Source organism: Myotis yumanensis, unplaced genomic scaffold, assembly GCF_028538775.1.
Source record: "Myotis yumanensis isolate MYYU_CA2020_CCGP unplaced genomic scaffold, mMyoYum1.0.hap1 SCAF_7, whole genome shotgun sequence".
Taxonomy (NCBI): Eukaryota; Metazoa; Chordata; class Mammalia; order Chiroptera; family Vespertilionidae; genus Myotis; species Myotis yumanensis.
In genome coordinates, this window is record NW_027223758.1 from 34,159,499 (window position 1) to 34,184,653 (window position 25,155).

Sequence of the window (25,155 nt, forward strand, 5' to 3'; positions counted from 1 at the left end):
ACCCCATACCGGCCTCCAGAGGGCCTCCCCTAGCTCGGGAGAAGAGAAGGGGGGGGCATGGGAGAGAACACAAGAGAGAAGCTGGGTGGGGGCGTGGGGAAGGTGGGCTCCTTGGCCCACCCCTCTCCTCTTGCTCTGGGTTTTGGGAAACCCACCGGCCCTGGTTTGGCTGCCTGAGGGGTCCAGAAGGACCTCTGAGGCCCAGGTTCCCTGGCTGAGGCCCATAGCTGCCCAGTTGCTGGTTTTTACCCATTTCCCAGAGCCCAGGCCCTCCCACTCTTCTCCACTAAGGGGCAGCATCGCCCCAGCATTCCACAGTCCTCGCTGCAACCCAGCTGGGAAAGTTGGCCCAGCTGCTCCTTAGGGATGCACAAACGCCCCGCTCCATCTCTGTGGTGGCCAGGGGGCTGGGTAGTGTAGGGCGGAGTGGATGGATGAGGTGGGAGGTGGGGATGTAGGAAGTTCAGGGCACCCCAAGCTGCAGCCAGGCCCTGAGAGGACCAGCTCCGTTGTGCTCCCAGCTCAGCCAGCCTGTGGAGCACCAGGGACCACTCCTGCCTGGCAGCTGGCTGCAAAAGCAGAGTTAATTTTGGTGACACAATTGTTATTTCTCAGCTGATTTGATGCTCTGCGGAGCAGGCAGGCTTCTTGATGAGTTATCTCCCTTCCAAATTCCCTGTCTTGATTGCCTTTCTTTGGAGGTCAGGGACAAGGGCAAAACCCTGGTCTCTGATTGGAGCTGGTGGGTGGGAAGGTGGTGGTCAGCCATGCACCAGGCCTTCTTAGATGTCAGGGCTGAGAGATGGGAGCTTCCCTGCCACCCACATGCACACCTTCATCCCAGCCCAAAGCTGCCTGGAAGTCTTAGGGGAAGAACATCCCTCTCGGGCTGCAGGGTTGGGAGGGATGGGCCTTGCGGAAGGGCTAGTGGCTGTAGGAGTAAAGCAGAGGGCTATGGCTAACTTGGGCCAACCAGATGACCTTGTAGGTGCCCCGAGGCATGATATTCCTGGCCAGGCCTCAGAACGGCTGAGTAGAGGACTTGGGGAGGAGGGTTGCAGCCTGCGGGAAAACGAAGGGAGGTTCATACCATAGGGACAGCCCTACTTCTCCACATGGAGCTCACTGCCACTGAAACCATTTTTATACGGCTCAGAGAGGGCCTTCCTGGCCTGGTTGTTCTGCTGAGGGCTGTCCATTGGCCTGCTGAGAGTACAGGAATGGTTCCCAGAGAGGGCTCTGACACAGACCAGAATGGTGGCCCCAGCTTTCCTGGCCTTGCAGACCCAGCAGTATGCAAAGGCTGGCTGGAGCGCCACGTGCAGGGGGAGTGCTGGTGCAACCCCCTTTGACCCTGTTCCACAGGGGGAAGAAGGGGTTGGCCGGAGGCAGATAGGTGAGAGGTCCTTCGAGCTGTCTGAAGACCAGGAAGGAAGCCCTGTCTCGCATGGCTAGAATGTCTGTGGCCTTGCTAAGAGCTCCCTGGGGAGTCAGCCCAGCTCTGCACTGCTGTAGGGACCTGCATGGAGGATGCTTCCCCCAGTGGGGCCTGCGACCTTTTGGGGGCATCTTTTGGTGCACCCTCCTGGCTTGTGCACACGAGAAATTGAACCTCCATTTCTGTTCGATGCACAGATGTCCAAGGCCACAGGATCACAGGTTGATTAAAAATGAGAAGGACAATCCCAGCGGATGCTCTAGTCAGTAAGATGGTGGTTTTCAGAAATAGACTCTTATGCTGAAGTCCAAAACATGAAACAGATAAAGATAGAGCTGCTGTGTTTAAGGAGGGGAAGCTCCAGGACCCCTGTCTCCACTTAGCTTCCCTCAGCTGCCTTGGGGGCCTGCTGCCTTGCTCTCCTCGGGGCCTTCTGCCTGGACCCTGGCACTTACATGTGAATTTGCCTCTTACCTTCTTCCTAGTGATAAAAACCAAGAGAGATTTTGCTGGCAGGAAGAGCAGAAGCTATTTACAGAGTCGCTGACTTGTAAGGCTCCATTTCGCTCCCCAACTCGGAGGCCGGAGGCCGACTAAGACAGATGAGGCCAATTGGGGGGATTTGCACCACTTTACAAGATCCTCCTTCTGCCCCGTGGGTGGATTAGCACGTGGTGGACCTGGAGTAGCTACTGACCACATCTGGCCCCAACTCCAAAGTCGTCTGGGCATCCAGATCCGGATTCTGGAACCTGATCTTGCCTACCAGCACCCTGGGGGCGAGGGAGGAAGCAAACGGGCTCACTCTGACCCAGATGGGTGCAGGCCCCAGAAAAGCCCCTTGAGAAAGGACCAGTCTCAATGTGGGTCCAGGGAACTTTGTAGAACCGCATGGAAACCTCCCCAGGCCCCGGCAATGGCAAGACCTCCTGGGATCCTCTGGCCGTCAAGTCACACTGCATCAGAGGCAAAAAGTAAGGCCCGGGCTTGCCACCCAAAGTGGGACTCCCCCTGCATTAGCTCATACACCTCCAGCTTCAGAAAGCTCCTTACCTGATCCTGATCCACTGCTGAACAGTGGTAGGCGCCAGAAAGTTCTTTTTCCCTCTGAAGAATGCGCCTCTTTCAATGCCCTGAGCATTGACCCATCTCCTTTCCAGCCCCCTGCCTCCCGAAGGCACCCCAGGCCTGTAAGGATCCGAAAGTCCCAGCTGCCCTGGAGATAAGGCAGTCCCAGGATTCAGGTTTGGCAAAACACAGAGAGACAGGTCCCCAAACACCTCAGCCAAGAGCCTGACACCAACCCTGTGGTGCCAGGCTGTCCCCTCTGCAGCCATCAGCACAGTTTCCTGGGAGCTCCCTGTCCCCAGGTCCGGGTCGGGCGGGGCAGGTCCACTCGTGAGCCTGAAGAGTTAGGCTCGGATGAAAGAAATGGCAGATGAAAAGAGGGGGACAAAAACATCCAGGCACCACCCCCACCCCCAGAAGGGAAAGGGTGGCATGGAGAAGGGTGACAGATGGGGGAGAGGGGGAAGGGAGAGGAGACACACAGGGAGGAGGGGGGTGCGGCAGCCTCCTTGGCCTCACACCCACTGCAGGAGGGCCCTGGCCTGTTCCACTCAGCGTTGGCCCCGCTGCTGAAATTCCAGCTCTGTGCACAGCCCAGCTGGCTCACTGCCAGTCATGTGCCAGCTCCAGGCTGGGCAGCGGGAAGTGGGGCACGCGGCGGGCATATGGCCGAGAAGCCAGGAAATGCAGAGCAAGGCCTGGACGGCCGCTTGGCCCAGGGACACAAATGCTGCCAATACCAGCCTGGCTCTGCCCTCTCCATAGCATGGAGCCCACAGCCCCTGGCCTTCATAAATAGCCAGGGGGTGCCTGCAGGTGAGGCGTGGTGCTGGACACCAAGGGAACCAGGGAAATCACATGGTCTGGCTGGCTCCTACCCATCTACCTGGAAGCAGCAAGTCACTGGCCTTACGAGCTGACCACAGGGGTTTGAAGAAAGGTAGGCTGTGTAGTGCTCAGAGTGCAGGCTCTGGGGCCAGCTACTTTGCTCTGCATGTCAACTGGGCAACCTCAGGCAGAGTCCACATCTCTCTGACCTTCATTTTTCTTATCTGCAAAATGGGGATAACAGCACCAAGAGCTGGTGCCTGGGAAGTGCTGAGCACAGGGCCTGGCATATGCTACCTGCCCAGCACTGGCAAATTTAACGCTGAGCAAATGTGCTGGGTCTCATCGATACCACACTGGCCCCAGCCTGGGTGGCCCTCCCTTTGCCCAGGACCCTCTGGTGGAAATACCCTCACAGCTCCCTTCCCACAACTTTCCCACATGTGCTGAGAAGCAGGAGAGGTGGGCCAGATGGTATAATAATCTCCTGCTTCCCTCAGCCCGAACCCTCCTCTCTCTAAGGCCCTTGGCACAAGGGTTCGTCCTTAAGACTCACTTAGGGCAAAGGCCATCTTCTGAGGACAAGGACACAGCAGATTGTTGGATTTTCTTTTCTTTTTTTAATCCTCACCTGAGAAGTGAGGATATTTTTTCCATTGATTTTCAGAGAGTGGAAGGGACAGGGGAGGGAAGGGAGGGAGGGAGGGAGAGGGAGAGAGAGAGAGACATTGATGTGTTAGAGACACAGCGATTTATTGCCTTTCCCTCACGCCCCAATAGGGGCCAGGGATTGAACCTGCAACTGAGGTATGTGCCTTTCATCGGGAATCGAACCCGAGACCCTTCAGTCCACAAGCAGATACTCTAACCACTGAACAACTGGCTAGGGCTGGATTTGTAAAAAAATCCTCACTGGAGGATATGTTTTTACTGATTTTAGAGAGAGAGGAAGGGAGACAGGGAGGGAGGGGAGAAAGAGGGAGAGAGAGAAAGAGAGAGAGAGAAACAATGACGTGAGAGAAATATAGATCAGTTGCCTCCTGTATGCTCCCCTGAACTCGCAACCAGCACTCCAGCCAGCTGAGCCATCCAGCCAGGGCAGATGGTTGGGTTTTTAAAAAATCAGGCCAGATGGAGAAAGTACAGACTTACACAGGCCACCTCCCCTGCAGTCCACGGCTATCTAGACAAGAACTTGGGGTAGGAGGGGTGTCGTATCTGCCTCGGGGCGGGGGAAGCCTGGTCCCAGAGGGGCAGGTCTCTAGGAAGCCAACGAGGAAGCCAACGCAGAGGGGCCATGAGGACACTGGCTGACTACCACTCAGGTGCGGAGGGACCTTAGACAAGTAGCTGAACTCTCTGGGTCTCAGTTTCCTTAACTGTGAAATGGGACCACAGCCCATCACAGGGCTGCTGTCAGGCTTAAATGAACATGAAGTGCTTGGCTTTCCTGGTTCAGTGGTGGGCACTGGACAAACGGTTCGAAGCTGTGCACAAGCTATGGCGATGGGGGTCAAGAGGGAGATGGAGCCAGGACACAGGCGGGCCCCTCGTGCTTGTGCTCAGGCCGCCATCCCTCCCGCCTCCCCATGTGACGTTCCCCACCTCCCCATGTGGGACGTCCCCACCCCTAGCAGTCTAGCTGTCTCTCCTCCCTTCTGCCTACCCACAGCTTAGAATGCTGGCTTCCATCCACCTTTCTCAGGAAGCCCCTGGCTTAGCACAGTATCTGGAGATACCTTTGCTAAATACCCAGGTACCGAGGCTCTTGTTCCCTCCTAGTTTTAGAGACATCTCTGTGCGGTTTTTTTTGTTTTTGTTTTTCTCTCAGAACTCCCCACCCCAAATCAAACGGATTTCCTTGAGGCTGGGGACCAGGTCCTCAGACTTTTTCTGGGGAACTCCCAATACCGACTTCACAGGGCGGCAGGGGATCAAAAAAACTCACACACAGAAAGCATTCAGGACAGGCCTGGTACACAGTAAATGCCATGAAAGCATCTGCCCTTACGATTATATTATCTAGCCACACACAACTCCTGCCCCTCAGAGTGGCAGAGTAGGCTGTGAAGGGCTGGGGGGGTGGGGGGTGAGTGAAGCAGAAATGGGGAGAGAAAGGCTTCCCTCCTGCCCCCCTCCCTCTCCTCCCCTCCCTCTCACTCCCTTCAACCTGCTTCTCCTTTGTGCTCAGACCACAGAACCCGCCCCCTGCCCTGTGAGCCATCTCTGACTGCCATGCCCTTGCCCTGTGCCCCCCTGGGTCCCCAAAGGCCTTTCATCACGCCTCAGTTCCCCGCCCCGCCCCCCCCCCCCCCAACATGTGCGGAGCCCATGGCCTCCTGCCAAGGCCTGGGGCTGCCAGCAGAGGCAAGGGGCAGAAATCTCACCGCTCGGTAGGTTTTCTTCTGCCCAGCGTGCTTGGGGGCTTTGCCTGGCTCCGCTGAGCTCTCCACATGCATCGAGTAGATGATGTCAAAGAAATCTTCCACCACAGCGACCCGCTTCAGAGAGATGCCCTCCGGCTCCGACAGGCCATCTGCCCCCTGCGACAGGGTGGACAAGCTGTGTTAGTGTCAGGGATGATGGCGGGGTGAGAGCTGGGCCCTCAGGATGGGCAGTGGGCCGGGGGCAGGACAGCGCTGCTCTCTGACCCCAGCAAGGTCTCCGGTGATAGATGGAGGGGGATGGCTAGGGGTGGAAAGAGCCCACGGAGAGGGCCCGGGGGGGGCTACCAGAGGCAGGGGGGCTGCTGCTACTAAATCTACCAGACACAATGGGCAGGGGATGACAACAACAAACATACAAATTAAAAAACCAAGAGGCTCCATGTTCACAATTTCAGGCAGATCGTGCCAGACTCAGGCGGGGAGCTCTCGCATCACACACTGTGCCAAGACCATCCTGGGAGTCTCTGGGGAGGGGGGTGCTAAATAGATGCAGCCGCATCAGGAGCTCGCCAATTAGCAGTAACCTTTCACTGCGGTCCTGGGCTGGGGTCCCAGGGGACCAGCCTGGATCACCTGGGTGACTCCTGCCTCCACCCTGGCCTTTCAGAAAAGCTTTTCACCAGGGCTCGCCCTCCCCACTCCAGCAGCCGAGTGCCAGCAGCAGCACCGGGCTCTTTGTGTGCGGTGTCGGGGATAACAGACATGAGGCCACGTGAGGTGGCAGGGCTGTGTGAGCAGGGTGGCCGTACCCCCCCGCCCCCCACTTTCTTGTCAGTCTGGCCTGAGTGCTGTCGGCTGGCCCGACAAGGTGTGCCAGGATGGAGGTGGGTCCCTCAGCTGAAGAGCTTCTGGGCCCACACCTGTCCTCTCCCACGAGCAGGGCTGGGGTGGAACGGGGAGACTGCAGGGTGTGAGGCCAGGGGACGTGAGGATGGGCAGGTGCTTTAAGGGAGCGGACTGCTCAGTGAGTTCCTTATTCATAGGGCAAAGGCTACACACAAGCTCAGGTACACCTGGCTCTCAGCCATCATCTCCCCGCGGGAAAAGCTTGGAGGGCTGGGGTGGGGGTGGGGTTTCAAAGATAAAGAGGAAGCTGGGGCACAATTTGGGGGGAAAGCCTTTCTCTGAAAGTTCCTGAAACACAAATTTCCAAGATAATTCTTCCCCAGAGGATCCTGCTCAAGAACCGTCAGCTCTGTGAGGGCGAAGGCTGCACCCACTGGCTCACGGCTGTCTCCCCGGCGCCTAGAACAACGCTTGGCACATAGCAGACTGACTGACTGGTTACCAGCAGCAGCCAGGCCATGTAGTTTAGACCAGCTCTTCCCTGCTCTGAATAAGGCCCCATCATTTAGGTGGTTGTGTGACCCTGAGCAGTTATTTAGCTTCTCTGAGCCTACGATCCTTTATCTGGAAAATGGGGAGAACAGAAGCACCTCTCCCATGAGCTACAAGGGGGAAAAATGAGATCCGTGTGCGGCACTTAGCACCAACTCAGCCCATAGGAGCTGCTGGATAAACATGGTCATGAAGCAGTGCTATGCCATTTGCCAAGCCTCTCCTAGCTTGGGCCGCCTGTGGTGTGGTGGCTGGGAAGTGGCACAGCTGGCTTAGTCCCTCGGTCTTTGCAGTCTGGGGAGACTAGAGGCTGTGCTGAATGGGATCCTGGCTCACGACATTTTCTGGCCACAGACAGGATTTAGTTTTATCCAGCAACTTTCCCAACATGCCATGATGGGTGAACAGTGTTGTCTCTTTGCCAGTGACCCATTTGAGAGGAAAATGGGGGAGGGAGGGCATCTGGGCATTTGGGATGTAGGGCACCAAACCCTAGAGCTGGTGGGTAGTGTTTGTGAGTGGTGACCATGGGTGGTGACATCACTGGTCCTGTGCAGACAGTATTGCCAATGGCTTCCTTCCTGGTCAGGATCCATTTCAATGGGGACTTGTCAGAGAGCAGCATGCATCTGGGGTGTGCATGCGTGTGTGCATGTGTACTCGCGGGTGTGTGCGTGTGTGTAGCTGCTTGCTGGTCCTGCTTCCTTGTTGTGAGGTTGGGGGCAATCTCTTCAACCTCCCTGAGCTCCACTTATGAGATGAGCTGTAAAATTCCATGACTCTTCTGCTCCTAAGTCCTCTCAGGAGTTACTGTTCTCTCTTTCCTGAGGTCCCCTCTGCAGTTCTGGACCATTTGTAGACACGGCTTATCGGTGACTGACTCACTCATTAGCTGACTTGTTACTACCCAGCATTCTGGGGATCTTCAAATATTGCTGTGAGTGAGTTGGGTGGCACAAATGTTATGACAGGTCAGTTATAAGATACTTCTAACAGAGGTTCATATTGGCAAAAACAAACAAAAGAATCTTAAGAATTAAAATATAACTGGGTTTCTATTTTTTTGATCTGGTGGTGGTTATCTAGGTATGTTCAGTTTACAAAAAGTCATTAATCTGAACACTTATAATCTGTGTACTTTTCTGTATGTCTGTTAAAACTTAATTTTTAGAATGTATATTTAAAAAGTATAGTGGGTAGTTCCACAACATTTTGGTAATCTGAATCCAGAGGCATAATGATGGATTTAGCTGCTTAAAAGTGAATAGCCCTCCCTGATCATAATATTGTTTCAGGCCACAGATACTCTGAAAAAGGGAGATGTATTTTGGTGGGAAGGAATGAAGAAGGAAATCTGGTGGAAGACAGTATTGTACACAGGTGAGTTGGAAAGTGCTCCCTGATCAGGTTGTGATCTTGGGCAGGTCACTTCTCGACCTCTTGAAACTCAGTTTCCCCACCTGTGAAATGGGCCTAAAAAGTCCTCGTTGGATGTTCCAAGGATTATGTAAGAATGTACACATCAGGCATTTGTCACACATAGGATTGTAAACATCCATCTCTTCCCCTTAGACCCACTGAGTTTGAACACGTTATGGTTAGGAATCTGCTCTTATCTCTGGGCACTCTGATCCATTCAGGCTATAGAACAGGACCCCAAGGTAATATCTACCACAAAAAGAGAGAGTCTTATGTAAGTCCTAAGTAACATGCTAAGGCTGTCGCACAAACTTGCAATAAGCTTTCCTAAAGTCACGGTGTTGTTAATCAACCCGGGTTAAATAGTGAAACACTGTCCAGTGCCCATCCCATGTCTGTCCTAGCTTCCACTTCCATTCTTAGGCAGGCATGAGTAACCAAAAGCATTGCACCTGGTCCAATGTGACCAGAAAGTTATCTCAGAGAAACACTTCAGGGGAGCATTTTTAAAAGTCCCCTGTTTGAAAATTGACTGTGATGTCCCCTGATGTTCAAACCTGGGCCCTGTGATTGGTCTATCTCACCTGTTGAGAGGTACACAGGAAAGGAGAGGGCCTGTAGCAACCAGAATTCTACCCACACAAGATATGCAGAGCCACACCTTGAACTGTCCTTTGCCGAGCTGTGGCCACCTGGACACGATGTGTGCTACACCCTAAGTGAAGAACACCAGGATATCTGTGTGGCCTTTAAGGAGAACCCTGGCAGGAGAACAAAGAAATCCCATGGCAGTCACGTGCCACAGACATCTCCGCCATGCCCTGCATCCAGAGAGGTAATAACCTTCATGCTAAATGCTAAAGGGGAGGCATGCCTTTCCGAGCTGAGAATCCAGACACAGCTCTACAGGGCAAGAGCTGCTAATCAAGGGAGCGGAAAGCACCTTCCCCACAGCCTTGGGATGCCCCTGCCAACCACTTCTGCTTTGCACCCAAGTGAGCTTCATCTAATCCATTGCCCTCAGCACGCTGGGTCCTGCATTGACAAAGGAAGCTCACTTCATTTACAAGGCTGGATAAAGAGAGGGCCTGGAGCCTCCTTACTGTACCCAGCTTCCTGGGAACACCAACCAGGAGTGATGTCATGGAACCCCAGATGCAGCACCCTATGGGAAAAGCCATGAGAAAAACACATGGGCAGTTGCGAAAAACCAACCTCGGGGCCTTCCTGCATGGGGACGAATATTACCATGGTAACACACGCCAGCCTTTGGAACCAGCCAATTCCAAACAGCTGGCCAGACCCAGGCCAACAAAACCCAGGCATGGCAATCATTTTAAAAAATTCATTGAGCCCTTCCAGTGTGGCTCAGTGGTTGAGCACTGACCTAAGAACCAGGAGGTCATGGTTCTATTCCCAGTCAGGGCACATGCCCAGGTTGTGGGCTCAATCCCCAGTGTGGGGTGTGCAGGAGGCAGCTGATCGATGATTCTCTCTCATCACTGATGTTTCTATCTATCTATCTCTCTCCCTTCATCTCCGAAATCAATAAAAATATATTAAAAATAATAAAAATAAATAAAAAATCCATGGAGCTACTACCTTTCTTGGACAACACCATCTTTTTTAAACCCAGCCCATTTGGGTTCTAAACTAAAAGCCAGGTTGCAAGTCACTGAAGAAGTCACCAAATGTTTAGGACAGTGGTCCTCAAAGTGACTCCCAGGGTCACCATCATCAGCATCATCTGGGAACTTGTTAGAAATGCAAATTCTCAGGCCCGGCCCAATACCTACCAAATCTGGGGGTTTTAAAAGGCATCAAATAATTCTGATGCACAGCCAATTTTGAGAACTGATGAATGTAATGTCTCCATAATTGAGACAGGAAGGTAACTACTAAGGAAACTGGCATTGACTCATTAAATACAGACATGCTCTGTGCTTCTAGGCCTAACATATTAATATTTTCTTCTTCAATGAAGGCCAATTTTCCTAATGGCGTGAACAAAAGAATCTTACTGGGTAACATTAGTATAAATTCAAAACACCTGCCCAGAAACTTAATGTGGATTATGAATAGAAAGGGCAGGCGTGCCCAGCATCCTGGCATCAGACTTTTAAGTCCTCCCTGGCACAGTTAGTTACTACTTAACCAGGTCATCCCTTGACAGGTCTTTTAGGGCTTCCTCACTTTCCTCAAATGATCTGAATGCTTAGCACAAGGAAGGCTGCTACATTCAGGGCTGCAGACTTACAAGGGAGACAGAACGCTTTACCAGGCCATTAGATAGGCAATGCTAGGGTGGCCTCATGAGCTGTTGTCAGGAGTCATCCCTCAGGTAAGCTCCTGAATCTGACTGTACCTTGTCTGTATCCCACTAAGCCAACTAAATGGGCCCCTGCCCTTGATGGCAGGTGAGGTCCAAATGCTAATGGATTGCAGTTCTGTCTTCTCCATTGGAACTTCTAAGCCACTTGCTGATAATAAGATACATACTTATCAAGGTGGGCTCACCGCTTCAGGCCACCATCACCATATTAGTGGCGTATGCCTTCCAGCAATGAAAAGGCCTTGATTGAGAGGATGTGGCCAAATAGCAGGGACATTTCTCAACTGGGCTCCTAAGGTAGAGGAAGAAACCACAAAATCCTTAGAATGTGCCCTTTCGGGGCATTTCAGATCCAGCTTTTGACAAGGCATAAAAACCAACAAGACTGTCATCAGAGGAGAAGGTCCGTCAGCAGAACCCACCCCAGGGGAAACACACCTCTGGCAACCCCCTGTGTGGGAGCTGATTGTGCAGACAAATGGGAAGATGCTGCTCCATCCCATCTGGGCCAGTCGGCTAGGTGGCTGAGATTACAGGCAGAGGCTACGTCTAATATGAGCCTCATGCTCCTCCTAACTTCTCCTCCTGCCCCTCAAATCACACTTTAATAAAATCAGGCAGGACCAGCGTTTGGAAGTTTGGGTAGCAGTTTGGGGTGGGGGTGTGGAGAGAGGAGTTTCCTACAAAGTCCCAGTCTAACTAACTCCTGGCAGGACTGAAAGAAGTCCTGAGGGGAGGAGTCAGCCTCCTGCAGAGGGTTCTCAGATGGAAAGGAAAGAGGTGGAGAGAAATTTAAAAACCAAACAAAATGGAGAGAACAAGAAGAGTAGAAATTCAGAATGAAGATCCTCACCCAAATCTCCAGAATTCTCTCCTCAGAACCCCCTAGAGAAGCCAGTCATAATTGTAAAGGGCAATCAGATGATTGAGAAGAGGGTATTGCTTAAGTGGGACAAAGACAGTATTGCATGTCTCTGGGTTATGAATACTACCCTACTGTGAACCAGGAACCAAAAAACCCTCCAAAATAAAGATTCACACCAGAATTTTAGGGCCCATGTTGCATTGCGCTCTGTAGGTCTGTACAGAGGGATGAGGACAGCCCCCACCCAAACAAATATACCAACAAGGCACTGAGGACTCAACGCAGCACCTGCCTCTTCTCCACCCTTGTGCACAATCTCCAACTGTTAGTGCGGAGCCGCCACCGAGTTGCACCTGCCATCTGGAACAGGCCTCGAATATTCCAACGCTCCTTTCTGCTTCACTGAATCTCCATCCTCGCTCAAATCATTCCGGGACCCAGATGCACACCCAGGGCCACGGAGAAAGGTGTTCTGGGATCAGCCCCCAAATGACAGCACTACCTTTGAGGGATGCCATATCCGTCAAGCAGCTCTGAATATTTCTTTTTCCTTTTTTGGTTTTGTTAACTCTGGGATGTCTGGAAAGGGGGAAGGGAGGAAGGGATAGGAACAGAGGGGCGTGGTGGGCAAAAGTATCCCCCTCTTGGCAGGAGAGGGGCAAAGACCCCGGTTTTAGGGATGGAGGGAAGGAGCAGCTAATGGCACTCTCAGGCAGGACAAGATCAGGGCTGACCCTGAGGATTCTGGTCTGGGGGTGTCAGGAGGGACGAGTTGCTCAAGGGTTGAAGTCACAGGCCTGAGGACAATTCAGCCCTGTCCCTGGAGCAAGGAGCTGGCCTGCCCGGGCCTCCCTTTTCTCCTGTGTGGAGGTGACACAATATGCACAATGGCTTTCACCACCTCGCAGGATGGCCGTGGGAACCCAAATAATACATACATAGCTCCTGCCCTGGGCGAGACACCCGTAAAGGACCGGGGCCACCACTTCTCTGGAGGGGCGCGCTCCAGGACTCTGGGGCCCCCGTCTCCCTTGGGCGCCGGCCAAGGACAAGGCAAGGGGTCGCTGCGGGGAGGGGCTCCGGGCGGAACGGGGCGGCCCTGAGTCTAGCAGGCCCCACGGGCGGGTCCCTACGGGGCGGTGGCGGGCGGCCCGGGAGCGCTAACGAGCAGGGGCCCCAGGTGCGGGCCCCACCCGGACGGGGAGGGGGTAGAGGAGGGGCGGGCAGGGGAGGGAGCGGCCCGCGCGCTAATGACTGTTGACAGCGCGCGCTGGGTTCGGCCCAGCCGCGCGCGCCGCTGACAGCTGCCGGGGCGGGGGACGGGGGCGGGGCGTCCGGCGCCGGGCGCGGGGCAGGGGTGAGGCGCTGGCGCTCCCCCCACGGCGCACGCGCGTGCGCCTCGGCGGGGAGGGCCGGGGAGGGGCGCGCGCGCCGGCCCGGGTTCGGAGGGCCTGCTGGAGCGGCTCGCGCGGGCTCCTCGCGGGCAGGCAGGTAATGAGAGTAACCATGGCAACCCACCAGAGGAAGTGTATTCTGCAGGAGACGTTAATCCCCTCTCCCCCGAGCTGGGACAGCCTGACTTTCCATTCTCACACAGTAATTAGATACCAGCTGTCAGTGCAGGGGGGACGGTTCCGCGGCTGCAGCCCGGCTGGGGGGGCGCACAAAGGGGGTTGTGGAGGGAGGCGGGGAGGAGGGCGTTAAAGACACAGGGACGCTTTCCGCGGTGGGCCGGTAGGCGCGCCTTCCCCCCCCCCCTCCCCCCCCCCCCCCCCTGTCCCCTGCCTGCGGGCTCGCGCCCGCTCACCTGGAGACCCAGCCCGCGCGGGGCTCCGCCCACTCCTCGCGCACCTGCTGCGCGCGCGCGCGCGCGCCCGCCCGCCCGCCCTCGAGCTCCCCCTCTCTCAGTCCCGCCTCCCCCATTCCCGGCGCACCTGCCCTGCTCCCGCCCCGCCACCCCCGGGACGCTGCCCACCTGTCCTTTGTGGGGGGCGGTACCATTCGATCTGACCAGCTCTCCTTCGGGGAGCGTCCGCTTTATGTCAGGCGCGGTGCCAAGCCCGATCTGTGTAATCCTCACCGACCCTCTGCCGCAGGCGCCTTTGCCGTTCCCCGCCCAAGGCGCAGCGGGGTGTGGCCATTTGCCCAGGGTCATGCAGACTTGAACCCCCATCCCGATGGCCACTTAACCACCAAGCTACAGCGCCCCCCCCCCCCATCGCGTCCACATCCGTTATAGCTTGGGGGGCGGGAGGGGGGCTCTTCTCAACTGCTCAGGGAGACAAAACAATCACACTGGTGGCTGGCATCGGGTGCACTTGATGTGAGCCAAACATGCACTGTCTCATTTCACTTTCCCAGCAGCCCTGGAAGCTTTGTTACCCCCATCTTACAGGTGAGAAAACTGAGGCACAGAGAGCTGAAGCAACTTGCCCACAGTCACTAAGAACAGAGTGACCCAGGCAGTCGGAGCCTTGATCCATGCTCTCAGCTACTGGGCACTATTAACTCCACCCCGGGTTCATGGTGGCTGGTATCCAATCTAGGTCTTTTCCCTCTTTCAATGTTCAGTCTACCCACATCCTGTCCCAGCATCAGTGAGGGGCTGCTTCTCTTAGCCATCCTAAGAAATCTTAGATTTCTAAGAAGTTCCTAGGCCTAAGCCACTGCCATGTCCCTAATTTCTGCCAGGCCTCCCAGAAACCCTTGCTCTCAGTGTGGGTAGCCACTTGAAAATCATTCTAGGTAGGAAAGTAAGACCACAAGGCACAAGGCTAGGCCCAAGGAAGAGATGGATAGTGGGGCCTTTTGGGGGTAGTTCAGCCCCCACAGGCCTAGCCGTGCCTCCTACCCCCCATCAACAGTCAGGCCTGGCGGGGGGGGGGGGGCATGCCAAGGAGGGGGCAGGAAGTGCTGAAAAGCAGAGCAGGCTCCTGTCCCCAGTGGCAGCGGTGTCTGGGGTAGGAGGAGGCTATCTGATCCCTTCCCCACTGCCCTGGCCATGACCTCCTCCCTCCCTGCATCTCTCCCTCCTCCCTTGTAGCCAGAGTAGCCAGCACCCTGGGCTACAGCTGAGAACCCAGCGTTCTCTAACCCAGCCGCATTCCTGTGGGAGGAGGGATGGGGGGAGGCTGGGCCAAAGACTTTAGGGACAGGGGCACCCTTGGGGCTGTCCCACCCTTCAAGGACCAAGGCTGAGTTGCCTCCGTTTCCTGCCTCCGCTTTCCCCACCTCTCAGTAACAGAGCTGCCTAAATTTGGCTCCAGGAGGGAATGGGGGAGGTGGCAGCAGGCGGGTGCTGTCAGAGGCCAGGGCGCAGCTCCCTGTCTAGCCGGCTGGCATTTTTGCTGTCTGGAGGAGGGCAGGGGGGCCCAACAGCCCTCCCCCTGAAAAGGAGATATTCGTACCTTCTGACATGCGCTGAGTAATGTGCAAACGATATGCAAACTGAGCTTCAAATCAACATCTCAACCAGGGAACAGCTTGGGTGCTGCTTTTGGGATGAGAACAGAAGGACCAGTGGCCCACTCCCCAGGGGCTCCAGTGGGGGCTGCGTTGGGGGTCCAGGGGGTCCACGGCTGGGAGTTGGGAGATTCAGTTTATTGTCAGGTGTGGCTTTGGGGCTTCAGATTAGCAGCTGGACCCTCCGGATCCCAGCCTGAGGGCAGGGCCATGGCCTTCTCTGCCTGCTCTGGCATAGTACTTGGCACACCCTGTCACATGGTGAAGCACATGAGCTCTGCAGCCACTCTGCCCAGGTTTGAACCCTGGCTCTCCACTGGCCAACTGGGTGAATGCAACAGCGTACCCAGGCAAATGGCTAATGGGACTGGGCATCTGTTTTAGCGTAGCCACTGCCCTTCCCTAGAAGTTGGGCACAGGGACATGGCCTGAAAGAACAAGGACTTTGGAATCAGAACTGAACTCCAGGCCTGGCTCAGCCATTGAGGCTGTGGGTCTCACACCCCTCATTTGGAAAATGGGTTCAGGATCTCCAGGTTACATGCAATTCCATGTGAGGGCCTGGCAAGCAGTGGGCACCCCAGAAGTCTTCCCACTGGTGTGGTCTCATTGTTCTCTGCATTCATTCAACTACTTTATCCTGTTCCCATCTCCCCTCTCCTCTTTGCTCTCTGTCCTGGTTTTTCTCTTGTCTCCATATAGCTGTAAGTTTCTTACGTCTCCCTCTTCCCTTTCTCTCTACTTGTCTTCGTTTCCTCAGGCAAGTCACTGCCTCTCAGAGTCTCAGTGTGTACATCTGCTAAATGGGGGTAATGGGAGGTGGACGATGAGCTCTGTCTGGGGTCTGGGGCTCAGTAGTCACTTGATGGGTGGCAGCTCTTCTTTACAAGGACTCTCCTCTCCCCACCCATCATCCCAAATGGCCAGGAGGGGTGGGCTGTGCCCTCAGCTCTATCGGGTATAGTGTGTGGGGGGCCCCGCTTCTCGGTTACTCTGTTTAACCCCAGATAACTGCTCTCCTGCCCCTCGCTGGGGTTGATATGAGCTGAATCCAACTTCCTGCCACCCAAAAGCCACTTCCTGCCAAACTTGAGCTGATACCAGAAGAACTTGTTTTCTGTGCACAGAGCAGTCCCTGATGGGGCAGCCATCCGCCTGCCCTGGGTGTGAACATTTTTTCCATTTGCCTGTATGCCTGCTGGAGCTGGGTGGGGGAGGATGGGGACTCTGCCCTCCTCACCTCTGAACCTGCCATCCTGCCCCTCGGTAGTCTCTGGGCCTGCCAGCCGTCCCAGGAACGGTGCCAAATGTCCCTTCAGGTCCAGACAGATGTACGTAGACAGTGATGAATAGTCTGACACAGCCACACACATAGTTGGTCTGACAGTCCCCCCACAGCTACTGGGCACTTGGGCTCCAGACACAGTCACTTGCACTCAGAGTCACATACAACCATACAGTCATTGGCAGAGTCACAGTCAGACTCCCACATAGAGAGTTACACCTAGTTTCAGATTCAACAAATACTCTTTGAGGGTCTTCTCTGTGTCAGGTTTTGGGCTAACCTATGGTATGAATGATTGGAATTATAACAAATATTTAGCTGGCCATGCTGTTCCCTCCGTTTCCTTATCATTGAAATGGGAATAACAGCCTTACCTATTAAGGGTTGTTGGGAGGGTTAATGAGTGACAATAAGCAGAGCCCCCGTCCCTGTCTGGCCCAGGGAGAGCACCCTCTAAGTGAGGCTATCTTAGCTAGCCAGGAGCATCCTGTGCCCAGCTCCCACCCAGATCTTACAAACACTATCTCCCCGAGTCCCAGCCTGAGCCCCCGGAGGCTAAGGTCGTCATTCCTATGTTTGCAGATGAAGAAGTTGAGGCTCAGAGAAGGGGTCTACAGAGTCCTCAGGGTGCCCCCACGAACCTTGTCTGCCACCACACTCTCCCTCTGCTGCTCCAGTTTGCCTCACTACCCGCCCACATGCACACTGTTGCCTCTGCTTGGAATGCCCTTGCCACTTACGCTTGGTGTGACCGGCTCCAGAGCTGCCTCCTTACATAGCTCCTCCCAAAAGCTTACCATTGGACGATTTTGTCCTGTTCTCTGGCACATAGTAGGTGCTCAACAACTTCAGAACTACCTGAATCATGTATGGCTTGCTCTTCACAGCCAATAAGAAAACAGTTCGGAACCAAACCCAGGACACTCAGACTGGAGCTCATGTCTACCCTATGGCAATTTTCACTGCCACCAGCAGGCACTTAATAACTTGTGAATGAATGAATGAATGAATGAAACCAAGATCTCAGGATCTCAGTCCAGTGTTCCCTGGGCTAACCCACCTTCATTTCCTGGCAGCGTGGGCGTGAACATAAGCCAAGCCACCTCCGATGGTGATGGGGTTGACGGCCGGCCGCCTGAAGCCGGCTGTCAGGAGCTCGTCTGGCCACAGCCGCCAGCAGGGGAGACCAGCTGGCGGTGCAGGGTCCATCGGCCCAGCCTGGAATCTGAGCCGCCCTGAGAGGCCCAGCTTCTCTCTGGGCCCCCACAAACTGGCCTTTGTTCCCCATGCCGGCCAAGACCCAGCAGCTTGGGCTTTCTCGCTGCCTGAGGCACCCGCGCTAAGCCATGGGGTAAATGGGCCAGCCTCCCCTCTGTCCGTGCCCAGGATGTCGCTTCAGAACTAAATGGAGATGTAATTTTCTATACAAATCCATGACAATTTAGATGGAGTGATTGTAATTGGCTTTTCAATGGGGGTTTTGTCCAGTGCTGGTGGCTAAAACTGGGTGGCCTGTTTGAGGCAGGCTCTATTTAAATGACAATAAAGCAATAATATTGAGGACCTGTACAGTGCCCAGAGCCCCTCCTGGGCCCTAGAGGAGCCTCATGTTTATGGATCTGGTCCTTCCCTGGGGCTGTCTGGACAACTGGGTGGTGGTGTTGGGCACAGACCTTTGGAGAGGGGCAGCCACATCTTTGGGCTTCCAGACACAGGGTTCTAGGATGGCTGGGCTGGAGTCCCATGTCCACTGGCTTACCTGCTTCCTCATTCATTACCCACTCACTCACTAGTGCCACCTGAGGGCTAGCTAATATTCCAGGTGTTGGGGATGCGGTGACACCGATAACCCTCCCAGGCAGGTCAGAGGGAGGGGGGTACAACTGCAAGCACAGCTCGAGGTCTGAGAGCATGACTCAGAGCCAGACAGCACGGGTTCAATTCCTACCCCACTCCTTACTAGCTTCCTGAGCTTCAGCAAGTTGTTTAACCTCTCTGCGCCTCTGTTGCCTCGGCCATAAAATGGAGTTGCAATAAAAGTTATTATAAGCAGGAAACAACTGAATAGGGAGGGCTCAGTAGAAGGCCTGGCAGGTGGAAGGTGCTGCACGTAAGTTAGTGCCACTGTTCATTAAAAGTTTCCGCTCTCTGGTGTCAGATTTGCTGGGTGACAGTGGTCGTGTGACCTAACCTCCTTAAGCCTCCACTGGCTTCTCTTCCAGGTGGGACTTGGAGGAGAGCCAACCCCACAGGGTTGTGAAGATCTAAGGAGAGGGCACAGGGAAATGCTTAGCACAGACGCAGCATGGTAAACGTTAGCTCTCTTTACTGTGATGCTCCTTGGCCTTGAGGAGCTCGCCATCCAGTGATAATTATAGTGTTGAGTGTGGGAGACAGAAAGGGAAGAAAAGAAAGCTCACAGGAAGCCAGGAAGGAGCTGTCGCTGCTGTCAGGGGATGCCTTGGAGGGAAGGACCAGGAGGAGGGGCCTTGGGAACAGGGTGGGGCAGGCTCCCCTGACCAGTTTGGCTCAGTGGATAGAGCGTCAGCCTGCGGACTGAAGGGTCCCAGGTTCGATTCCGGTCAAGGGCATGTACCTTGGTGTGCAAGAGGCAGCTGATTGATGTTTCTCTCTCATCGATGTTTCTAACTCTCTGTCCCTCTCCCTTCCTCTCTGTAAAAAATCAATAAAATATATTTTTAAAAAAAGAAGAAGAAGGGCAGGCTTCACTGAGTTGGTGACATTTTGGCTGGGCTTTGGATGAGTGGCCAAGAGTAAGGTGGTTACCCCCCTACCCGGCACTGCAGCTACCAAGCCACAGGCCGACTCTGCGGCCACATCTCCCAAATAAGTGCTCTGTACGTGTGGGCAGGTGGTCAAGGAGACCCTGCTGAAGGAGTGCTGTTGAAAGCATCTGGGAAGGGAAACCACACGTGCAAAGGCCCACAGCTGGGCCGGCCAGGCAGTGGCATCTTAGGCTGTGGAGAGTGGAGAGTGGGGAACCTGCAGCATGTGGCTGGGGAGATGGGATAGGGCTGTGGCTTTACTCAGTGAAACAGGCAGCTATGGAGGCATTTGAAGCAGGCAGATGACACCATCCAAATTAATTTCCTAAAGATCCCTCTGGCTGCTTGTGGAAAATGGGCTGCAAAGAGGAAGGGGTAAGAGGAAACTCAGGGGGATCCTGGGCCAGTGGTAGTGTCACCATGGGAGGTAAGTAGTTGGATTGGAGAAACAGCAGATGCTTATTATGTGTTGCATCGATGATGGGCAGGCAGAGGAACACGGGGCACTCTCGGCCTGATGAGGGGCTGTGTGCAGCTGGTGCTTAAGAAGGGCTAGTGGAGGGAGATGACAGAGAGAGGTGAAGCCGCCTCCCGCCTCCCCACACCAGGTTGAGGTTCTTGGACGTTTTTCTCAAAGGCAGCAGGAAGCCAACGCCATTTTCCTCAAGGGAGAGAAAGACCATGTTGGGATTTGTGCTTTCCGAAGATCATTCTGGTGGCGGGTGGAAGGGCTGCAGGTGGTGGGTGGGCAAGGCTGGAGGGAAGGAGGCAGGGAGGGAAAGGGGCTGTGGGGGCTCAGAGGCCTCAACAGGCATTCCAACCATTGCCCAACTCCAAGAGCAACAAACTTCTCCCGCAGAGAGGTCTGAAAATTAGTCCCAGGTCATAGCTTCTCAAGACAGAGAAGGGATCTCACCCTCGGGCAAACTTGAAGCCTGGTGCTCTTCCCCTTCGGCAGCAACTGTCTTGGTCACTAACAGAATCCATCATAAATAGTGTTTCAGCATAACTGTCAGCTAGAATCCTTAGGATGAGCCCAGAGATGGGTACTATCATTCCCATTTTACAGACGAGGAAACCAAGGCTCTGAGAGTTACTCGCCTAAGGGTACCCAGGAAGTCTGACTCCAGACTCACACACCAGATGGTCCTAACCAGGTTACAGGTCAAATGGCTTATGGATGTATTTTGGGGGGCAGGCAGAGGTTTATTACAATCTTGGATTTATTGCTAATATTTAAAAGTTGGGAAATTTCGTGGAAGAAAACTTGAACTTTGGATGGAACTTCCTGACGTTGGCAGCCCCAGAACCCAGTCTTTGAATCTCACCATGTCATGCCCCCAGGGTCACACCTCTAGCAGGTCACACATTGCTCCTCTGCCTCCATTCAGCTGACCAGACATATCTGAAAGTGAGTGTGTGTCAGAGGGCCAAGGGAAGGCATCCATCTATTCACCCAACAAGCACGTGCACCACCACCACCCTGTCCACGGCCCAGTCATCACCACTAAATCTCCTCCACCAGAAGCCTCTCCATCTCCCCCCCGGAATCATCCTTGATGCCTTCCTCTTCCTTTCACATCCCTCCATGCCCATCCCATCCACCAGCAAATCCTACGGCTCCATGTTTAAACTATATCCAGAACCTCACTGCGTTCTATCCCTTCCCCGGCTCTGACCTCCTGCCCAGGGCCTGGGGGGTGCAGGGCAGGGCATGTGCTGACAGTAAGGGCCCTGGGGCCTGGCTCCCGCCTTTCCTCCCTGGGTCTCAGTTTCTTCACCTGTAGGAAGGGGGGGACGAAGAAGGTCATTTTGACCCCTGTTACCCTTTGTTCGGATTTGGGAGCTGGGAAGAACCTGGTTCACAAGATACTTCCTGTTAAAATTCTAATTGCCTCTGGCCTGGGCAGGACGCACAGGTGAGACGAGGTTAGAGTGTGTGGGTATCTGAGGCAATGACTGTTTTGAGAGCTCCCTGGGTGGAAACCTGTTTTGTTCACCACTGACTGAATTTCCAATATCCAGAGAGAGTAGTTCTCAGGAAACAGTTATTGAATACGAGAACCAATGAATGAATGAATGAATGAATGAACGAATGAACGAACGGTCCTGGCCCTCCAAAGGGACTCTGGGTATTCATTCACTTTCAGAGGGCCTTGATTTTCCCATCTGCGAAACAGAGTAACCTGATATCTTGCCTTCCTTCTCTATAACAAGTAACATTTATTGGACACCATGTGCCAGGGTCTGGCCTAAGCGTTTTACATATATTAACTCGTTTAATCTTCACTGTAACCCCAGGAAATAGGAACAACTTTTATGGTTGAGAAACTGAGACCCAGAGAAGTTAAGTGACAAAACCAAGGTCACACAGTTCATTAGTACCTGAGCCACAGACCAACCAGCCAACCTGGCCCCAGAACTCTCATCCTTTTTTAAAAAAATTGATTTCAGAGAGAAGAAGGGAGAGGGAGAGAGGGGTAGAAACATCAATGATGAGAAAGATCAAGCCTGCAACCCGGGCATGTGCCCTGACCAGGAATAGAACCATGACCTTCTGGTTCATAGGTTGACGCTCAACCACTGTGCCACACCAGCCGGGCCAAACTCTCTCTCTCTCTCTCTCTCTCTTTTTTTTTCTGAACTCTCATTCTTAAACACTGTTCCAGGCAGCCCTTCCAGAAGAAATGAGGTTTGGGAAAGCCTGCTCCAAGGAGGCAGCGCTAGTTGCCGATGGGAATATGCTGCGCAGGGCTGCCAGCTCAACAATCCTTCCACGGCTCCCTACAGCTAATCCAATAACACCCAGACACCCACCTCCGGACTCAAGGCCCCTGGAAGTGGCTCCAGCTGACCTCCTCCTCCCTCAGGCCTCAGTACAAACCTGACACTCAAGCAGCCCTAACTGCTTCTCTACCCCATTAGCCCATGGCTGTCTTGCCTCTGTGCCTACAAACGAGCTGTTCCCTGTGCCTAGAATGCCATCACCAGGCTTCTGAGTCATGCCCCTCCAAGTTTCCCTCCAATGCCCTTCTCCCCCGGCCCCGCCCACCCGCCTCCCACCCATCCCTCCTCCCCCTCTCCACAAGACTTCTCTGACCCCCTGCCATGCTTCTTGCCTTCAGTTTCCTATAGCACTTGGTCAACAAGGGTATCACTGATGTGCCAGTAGGTACCATTAACAATGCCATTTTACAGATGAGAAAACTGAGGCACCGAGAAGGGAAGTGAGTTGCCCAAAATGACATGGGACGAAATCAGGACTGACCCAAAGCTAGACCTCCAAACCCCTGAGTCAGCCCACATCTCCAGAAGTCTGTCTTTGGGTGTTACTGCCTTACTAGGAGGATGCAGCCCGAGGGCAGAGGCCACCCTTCACTCCCATCCAAGTGTCAAGCATACACAGGTGCTCCTTCAAGATTCCTTAGTCACCAAACAGAACAGACTTTGCCCTCTGATTAAGTGTGGTCTTAGAAAAAGATGTTCCAGGCAACACCTGCTGAATTTGCTTTCTTTCTGCAGTTATTTCTAAGGGGTGTGAGGCACTCTGAAGGCACAGGGGTTGGATAAGATGGTGAGAAGTCAGCAAGGTCTGGAGTCAGACAAACCATATGACCTAAGATCACGGTGATTTTAATTCTGACTTTCAGGGTCACTGGGTGGGGATGAACAGTGCCAGTATATAGTGAGCACACAATATACAGTAACCCTGTTTATCGATTAATGATTCATATTCTAGACATTGATGCCAGGAGTGGAGAGCAATCTGGCATCATCTATTAAAGACCAAAAGCATATTCTTTGAGACCCATCAATTCTACCCCTTGATATAAACTCACATGTCTGTGAAATGGCCATCTATCTTCAAGAATGTTCACTGAAGTCTTATTATGAGAGCAAAATGTTGGAAACAACCTAAATGCCCACCAACAGAGGACTAGTAAATAAATTACGGTCCATCCATAAAAGTGCATACTAGGTATCTGTAAAAAAGAATGAGAAAGTTCTTTATGCTCTCACATGCTTATGCATGGACAGCACATAGATCTACTGCTTCATGGAACAACAACCTGAAGAATGTAAAAGCTAAAATTAGAAAACTCTCAGAAGAAAACACCGGGCTAAATCTTCATGGCCTTGAATTAAGCAGTGGTTTCTTAGATATGACACCAAAAGTACAAGCAACAAAAGAAAAAACAGACAAATTGGACTTCATCAAAACTAAAAACGTTTGTACTCCAATGGACACCATAAAAAATGAAAAGGCAACTGACAGACTGGAAGAAAATATTTGCAAATCATACATCTCATAAGGTACTTGTATCTAGAATATATAAAGAGCCCTTAAATAATAAAAGAACAAACAACCATTAAAAAACAATAAAATGGCCCTAATCGGTTTGGCTCAGTGGATAGAGCATCGGCCTGCGGGCTGAAGGATCCCAGGTTTGATTCCGGTCAAGGGCATGTACCTTGGTTGCGGGCACATCCCCAGTAGGGGGTGTGCAGGAGGCAGCTGATCGATGTTTCTCTCTCATCGATGTTTCTAATTCTCTATCCCTCTCCCTTCCTCTCTGTAAAAACTCAATAAAATATATTTTTAAAAAAACAATAAAATGATCTGAATAGACATTTCTCCAAAGATGATACACAAATGGCCAATAAGCACATGAAAAGGTGCTCAATATCATTAGCTGGCAGGGAAATGCAAATCAAACCCACAGGGAGATACCACTTCACACCCACTAGGCTCTAATCAAAAGACAGGCAATAGTAAGTGTTGGCAAAGATGTGGGGAAATCAGCAGCTTCACACACTGCTGGTAGGATTGTAAAATGGTGAAACCACTTGGGAAAACAGTCTGGCAGTTCCTCAAAAGGTTAAACATGGTTACCATATGCCCCAGCAAATTCTACTCCGCGGTAGAAGAGAAGTAAAAACACACATCTGCCGAAACCGGTTTGGCTCAGTGGATAGAGCGTCGGCCTGCGGACTGAAGGGTCCCAGGTTCGATTCCGGTCAAGGGCATGTACCTGGGTTGCGGACACATCCCCAGTGGGAGATGTGCAAGAGGCAGCTGATCGGATGTTTCTCTCTCATTGATGTTTCTGACTCTCTATCTCTCCCTTCCTCTCTGTAAAAAATCAATAAAAATATATTTTTAAAAAAACACACACATCTACACAAACAGTAGTATGTGACTACTCAAAGCAGAATTATGCATAAGAGCCAAAATGTGGGAACAACGCAAATATCCATCAATTGTTGGTTAAATAAAATATGGTATATCCTTGCAATGGAATATTATTTGGTAATAAAAAAGAATGAAGTACACACTACAATAAGGACAAACCTTGAAAAAAATCATACTAAGTGAAAGAAGTCAGGCATAAAGACCACATAGTGTGTGATCCCATCCATAGGAAATGTCCAGAGAAGGCAAATCTACAAGGAAGCAGATGGATGGCGCCCTAGCCAGTTTGGCTCAGTGGATAGAGCGCTGGCCTGCAGATCCAGGTTCAATTCCGGTCAAGGGCACATACCTTGGTTGCAGGCTCCTCCCCAGCCCGGGCCCTGGTCCTGGTCGGGGGTCATGCAAGAGGCAACCAATCGATGTATTTCTCTCACATCGATGTTTCTCTCTGTCTCTCCCTCTCTCTTCTACTCTCCCTAAAAAGCAATGGAAAAATATCCTGGGGTGAGGATTAACCCCCTTCCTCCCCCCCCCCCCCCCCCCGCCCCGCAAAAAAGGAGCAGATGGGTGGTTGCCTAGGGTGGGGAAGGGTCAGAGAGAAATGGTATGGAGTTTCTTTCTGGGGTGATGAAAATGATTGTGATGATGGCTGCATAACTCTGAATATACCAAAAGCCACTGAATTGTATTTTA

General features: G+C 53.1%; 1 protein-coding gene across 1 annotated transcript in view; it reads right to left on the bottom strand.

Annotated features, from left to right (window-relative positions):
* NOL4L (nucleolar protein 4 like) overlaps window positions 1-25,155 on the bottom strand; it is a 126,945-nt gene that overhangs the window by 71,644 nt on the left and 30,146 nt on the right. The window contains exon 2 of the mRNA XM_070420133.1: window positions 5,722-5,877. Within this exon, the coding sequence (XP_070276234.1) occupies window positions 5,722-5,877 (156 nt within the window). The remainder of the gene's footprint in view (window positions 1-5,721; window positions 5,878-25,155) is intronic.